The sequence below is a fragment of the Hipposideros armiger genome, unplaced genomic scaffold, assembly GCF_001890085.2.
Source record: "Hipposideros armiger isolate ML-2016 unplaced genomic scaffold, ASM189008v1 scaffold_117, whole genome shotgun sequence".
Classification (NCBI taxonomy): Eukaryota; Metazoa; Chordata; class Mammalia; order Chiroptera; family Hipposideridae; genus Hipposideros; species Hipposideros armiger.
The window spans coordinates 2,409,378-2,415,493 of record NW_017731467.1 but is presented as its reverse complement, the minus strand read 5'-3'; the positions used below and the strand labels follow the sequence as shown (position 1 = coordinate 2,415,493).

Below are 6,116 nucleotides of genomic sequence, written 5' to 3'. Positions count from 1 at the left end.
GTGGGCTGGTTATTTAACACCCCTGAACTGCCACACCCTCACCTGAGAAAAAGGAGCTAAGAACTCTGACTTTGAACGGTTGAGCAGATTTTTAAACATAATAATAATAAACTCACATAAAAGCAGCTAGCATAAAGCATGTATGTTAACCTCCAAAAAATGTCAGCTTCCTTTTCCTGCCACCCAAATCAGTGGAGAGAGAGGTGGTGTCTATGCCTGCCAATCAGGAGCAGCTCCCTCCCGCACCCCCTGACCCTCTACTGAGTTATTCTCAGGTAAGGTGGCAGGTGTAGGACCATAAAATACATCCGGTTTTTTTGTTGTTGTTTTCTTTAAAACCTGAAAAACAAAATGGATGACTTTGTATTATTTATAACTCAGAATAATTAGGCAGTATATATCTGAGCAAATGTTGGAATGTGGGTTTGTGGCAAGAGCAGTGTGATGACCAGAAATTAAGTGATAGGAGAGATATCATACCGAAAGCCCTCATGTGGAGAGAAAGACCAGGTCCCCTTCAGCCCAAGGAACAACTGAGAGAAACACATTTAATTCCTGTGTGTGTTTGGGACTGGAAGTCACAGGGGCCTAGAGGAGACCTTTTAGGTCAGCTGTCTTGGCAGAGTTGATCAACACCTAATAAACGGTTCCTAGGGGAGGGCCACAAAGCTCTGGGGAAATATGAGGGACCTTTGAAACCAGTGCAGTCACATTCCTCATTTTATGGATGAGACTGGAGAAGCTAAGAGAATCCCACAGGTCTCACTCATTCAGTGCCAGCAGAAAGATCTGCCTCAGACAGAGTTCTTACTCACCCCTCGACTTCCTGAGGATCTTGAAAAGAATCCTGTTCCCTAATCGGGGGGGCTTAATAGATATAGATATGGGGAGGTGGGTATAGCTGAGGACCTCCCAGATCCATGACTCTAGCCCTGTTTGTACTAATTTAGAATGTGCAGCACACTCAGCTGAGTACTAAATCCAGGGATGGCTACTGTTTACCATAAATGGATGCCACCCTCTCTGCCTGTATCCTTCCCAGACATCCAGGGCCATAACAAGGAGATGCAGAAGAGTGGGAAGAGCACGTGCATGAAGTCCGGTAGAACTGTGTTCACTTCCCAGCTCAGCCACTATTGGCTGTGTGTCCTGGGACAAGTGACTTAACTTCTCTGGGCCTTTGTTTCTTCATTTAGTCTGCAAATCAATGTGAGTGCCTTCTAAGTGCCAGGCCTTGTGGAAAGATGGAGTTGAGAGAATGCATATGGCACTGCCACTCCGAAGTGTGGTAGCAATAGTCCCTCACCATGTGGTAGCTGCCACTCTGATTACCATTGTTGTCATTAACACCGCCTCACCCTGGTCATTTTTATTTCATTGTTCTCTCCTCTTTTCCTCTCAAGAGGGGAAGTGCTTCAGTGGGTTCAGACAGGAAGATTCTCAAGAACTTGTAGGTCACGATAAGGCACGCACGAAAGGCACGGAGCCTGGCATTGTCTCTGGGTTGTGGCGTTTGGGAGACAGTCAGAGGATGCAAGACCAAGGAGGGCCAGGCCAGCACCTGGGCAGGATTTGGTAGAATAGAAGGGGAGGAAAAGAGTGGGCTAGACTTGGGATAGAATGCATGAGAAACGCTTTGGGACCATGGGGGAAAACTTTGGTTAGAGAAGTTTTGTGCAACTGTTTTTTCTCCTCATCTATCTGAAAGATCCAATAACCCAGCAGTAACCATGCTGCAGTGCAGCAGAGCTCGTCAGAGAGAGTAGGATAAAGGAGGCGCTTGGGGGAGGAGGTGATGGTGCCAGCAAAATTGGGTAAACGGTCAAGTAATATTTATATGCTCCCCAGTTTTGGAAAGGATGCGGGTGGAGGACAGATCCTCTCTTTTGAGAATCAGCAGGCTATAGCAATGAATTCATGTAGCGTGGTAGTGGGAGATAAGACTGGAAAAGCATTTGGGAGACCTGTGAAAGAGGCTTAAGGAATTGGGTCTACATTCCGTGCTGTGAAATATGTTCAGTCTAAAGACATTTGAATACAGAAAATTTTAATGGAATTGGTTCTTAATTTGTCCTGTAAACTTGGACATTTATTTCATATTTTCTTAAAGTGAGTCACTCTGGTATTCACATATCAGTATATTATCTACAGACACTACCGTATGTGGTTTCTCTTCTGTTGATGGCAAGTGCCTTGCTGTCAGCTCAAAAGGAATTTTCTTCTAATAAATCTTTTTCAGATGAGTAAGCATGCCAAGATAGATTAATCTGGTCATGAATTATTAAGGAGGTTCTGTAAAGAAGTTCCAGCTATTTCTACTACGATTTTGCCCAGTCTGTCTCCAAAATGACAAAAGCGATTTCATGGAACATTTTATCTGAAATTCTAACCTGAGTTTTTATTACTTCATGCCTTCTTTTTTTGCTAGCAGGGTTCCCTTTTAATTTTCGTATTTTTGATTTATCCATGTTAATGCCTTAGGCTTGTGATCTTTTTAAATGGAAATTTTTCTTTGACTGCAAAGGAAGTTCAGGTGTTTGAAAACCTGAATCACAAAGTTAATATTTAGCTTTTGAAAAACTAAGCCTTTAGTGATGTCCATTTCAATATAACTGTATCAGCCCTATTTTAGCTTTTCATCACTGTTAAAGACTCAATAATATATTATTTTTCAAAGAGTACAGAATCATCTTGTTTTACTCTATGAAAAACTTCCTGAGAAATTTTTAGGTAAATTGAAATTTTAGGTCATCAAATGAAATATTGCTTGGCCTAGGAGAAGTTGATATTCCAAAGGATCTGTATGAGTTTATAGCTATATGCACAGACAAGCATATATACACACATATATAGTGTATAATGTAAATAGCATAATGTGATTATAGGTACTATATTCAGTGTAATTAAGCCATCATTTAAGATTAAAGTCCCTTAAATTATCTTATTTTAAAATAGCATATAGGGCCTGCCGAGTGGCACGATGGTTAAGAACTCGCTTGGGATGCCAGAGGGCCCCGGTTCGGATCCCACATATGAGGGCCAGTGACACTGCCCTCNCATTTTGTACTCTCACTTTCTTCATACACAGTCTATGCTAGATCCCGGATATATGTTATAAACAAAAAGCTCTCAGTTATAAACTTAAAGGTCTCTGTTTTATTTCCTCTTCTGTCCAATGGAGATAATATGATTTATCTTGGGACACGTTTGCTGTAAAAATTAAGTGGAAATAAATTGAGGTGACTGAACTATATGGTACAGTACAGTATAGTATTGATCATCCAAAACATTAACTTAATTAAAAGGCATCTTAAGCTGGAGTGGCTCAGTTGGTTAAGAGCTCGCTGAAGAGTTTGAGCCCTGAGCAACAGCCGTTCGATGCCCGGCCCAAGCTGAGCTGCCGCTAAGCTGCCAATAGGTAGCAGGATGACTCACCTAAAAAAAAAAAAAAAGGCATCTTAAGATGGAGTGGGGGAAATATCCTGGTAATACATGAAGTTGGAAAACAGGAGTCACAGCCTTGCTTGTAATGAGCTGAGAAACGGGCAGGCTACTTTCCTTCTGAGCTACTCCTATGTGTGCTTATGTCATCTCCAAACTTTCTGATTGTTTGAAAACCTAGGGCAAGAAAAATAGATGGGAGAATGGAAAAAGGAAGCTTCGTAAGTCCAGAAACAGTAGTCTGGGATGGTTTTCTTCTCTTGACATGAGCTTCTCAAACAGCCTTCCTGATGGCTTGGGCCTCGGCCACTGTGTAATAAGCCACCCACTTAATGGGCACCAGAGGAGGGAATGACTTGCAAACCCGAGGAATACTTTTCTCTGTAGGCTGATAGCCCGGGTCAGGTGGTGTAACCAGAAAGAACCTGGAACTTAACTCAGTTTCCCTTAATTGCTGTTTACAGCCTGGAGACAGGTTCTTTCCATAGTTTTTAAGCCAAGCAAAGGAGAGGCCCTGACGCTTCTCTCTGGATTATTTCTATCTGCATGTCTCCTTCTATGCCCAGATCCCTGGCATGTCGCCAAGAGGGTTCTTTAGCACTATGAATGAATTAATGTCATGATTTGGGGTTGGGAAAGACACCCCTCTCAAGAATCTCTAAAATCATCTTCGGGATTCCATTCTTGCCTTTACTTCGTAATTTAAACCTGGAGACCTGCCAATCCCTGACATTGTAATAGGAATTCACCAAATTTATCTTAGTTTTATATATCAGGATTAATTTGTTTTCCCATAGCTCCTTCCTCAGTTTTTCTGCACCACATTTCTCAGATCCTTTTTTTTTTCTCCTGTTTTTCATCCAGAAAGATACTTGAACTTGAGGGTGAAGGGGAATCTTCCAAATCTTACATATTACTTATAAGATTTATGTATGAGCGATTACCTCTTAGAAGGGGAGGTTACCTGGGAGATTATGCTCACTGCTTAATTTATACATTTTCATATACTGAATTTAATATACAATGCACAATTTTTATTATCTGTTAAAATCCAGGGGGTTTTTTACATTATAATTACACGACTTTCCAATCACTGCTAAGTGTTAAAGGATATATTCTGTGCCTTTTTAAAGCACATCTATGTTCCTTCACGTGGATCTTATCTATTTTAATTAATATGACTTTACTTCCTCCAGAACTGCAAAGAAAAATAAAATTTCAAATGAGGAGGCTCATTGATGTATCTCATAAGTTTTGTACATATAAATTTACCCCCCGAACTTTTTATAAACACTCAGTGCATAAATCTCCTTTCTAATAAACATAGTTTTTTGGTTTGGGTTTTTTTGGTGTTTTTTTTTTTTTTTAAGCATGTTTAGCTTTTCTCAGACAGAGAACCCAACGGACCTTGGAATCTCCCTTTTCTGTATCACCTCTTTGGATCTGGCAGTGTAGATGAACAACTTACAGATGTGGAGGCAGACTTTACATGGACGCCTCCACGTAGCCTGGGCAATGCTTGATTCTGGGAGATGTTTAGTCAGTACTCAGGAGTGTAGCACATGGACTATATGGTTGACCCGAGGGGTGTGGTTATTTGGCTGCCAGAAAAATAAAAGTTTGACTGTATTTTAAGAACCTTAGAATTGAATTCAAATTTCTGGTTTAATTTTTGTTGCAACTTGCACTGTAGGAAAAAGCACGAGCCTGCAAGTCAAGAGACCTCGGCTGCAGGTGTGGCATTGTGACCACATGGGTGACCTAGTCCAACAAGTTTCCTCAAGAAATGAAAAGACCTATAAATGTTGAAACCTCTCTGATTCTGTGCTGTGCGGTGAGGGGCGCGCTGAGGAGCTTGCCAGCACGAGGCCGCATGGCTCCAGGTTATCTGCAGGGCTGCGCTTTGACCCTTATTTCCCATGTGACACCTGGATCACTGTTCCCTGAGCCTTGAACTAACTTCTCGGAGGGGATTGCAGGCCAGCCTCTCCCATCAGCTCTGTGTTCTCTGCATTTCAGATCCCTGGGACAGATGAGCTCCAAGATTCATGTGGTTCTGAGGACTGCAGAGGGAACCTGGAAAGTCCCAAACAGGGCAGCAGTAAAATGAAGCTCAAAAGTCGCCTCTCAGGTAAGTGGAACCCGGCCTGATGCAACCTGTCTGGAGATGAGCTTCCAGCCTTAGGAGTTGGAAGACAAAGTCATTAGCAGGATGAGCTTCTTCTCCTTAAAACCTCCAAATGATTTTTTCTTTAGATAGTGCATGCTGCGGGCATAAAACCGCTTTCATCTTGGCTGCCCACATGAATATTTGTATTTGAGTCATAATGAAGTGAATGTCAACATCTCTGTTTGTGTCTGCTTAAATGTAAATTTCCTGGCTCATTTACTTTCATAGGACTTCAGGTGACCCATTCGCTGTGGAATATTCCTGATGGCCTATCTTCCCAGCAAACACACCTCTTGCCCAAGTCCTTAGGCCACTGGAACAAGGGGCAAAGAGCCATTTATTTAATATCAAATCTGCATTTCAGCTAGGCCTGGGATTGGGGGGCGGAGAGGGAGTGGGTTGGGATGAATTGCAGCTTTGGAAACAAATGGATTTGACGTTTCCTGGGCACATCCTTACAGCAGCTGGCCTATACTCTGTGAGAGAAAGTTAGTGTTGAAAGCAG

General features: G+C 42.1%; 1 protein-coding gene across 12 annotated transcripts in view; it reads left to right on the top strand.

The window, feature by feature from the left end:
• PDZD2 (PDZ domain containing 2) overlaps positions 1–6,116 on the top strand; it is a 385,588-nt gene that overhangs the window by 331,724 nt on the left and 47,748 nt on the right. For all 12 annotated transcript variants that reach the window (XM_019647870.1, XM_019647867.1, XM_019647869.1 and 9 more), the window contains one exon: positions 5,461–5,572. In XM_019647870.1, the coding sequence (XP_019503415.1) occupies positions 5,461–5,572 (112 nt within the window). The remainder of the gene's footprint in view (positions 1–5,460; positions 5,573–6,116) is intronic.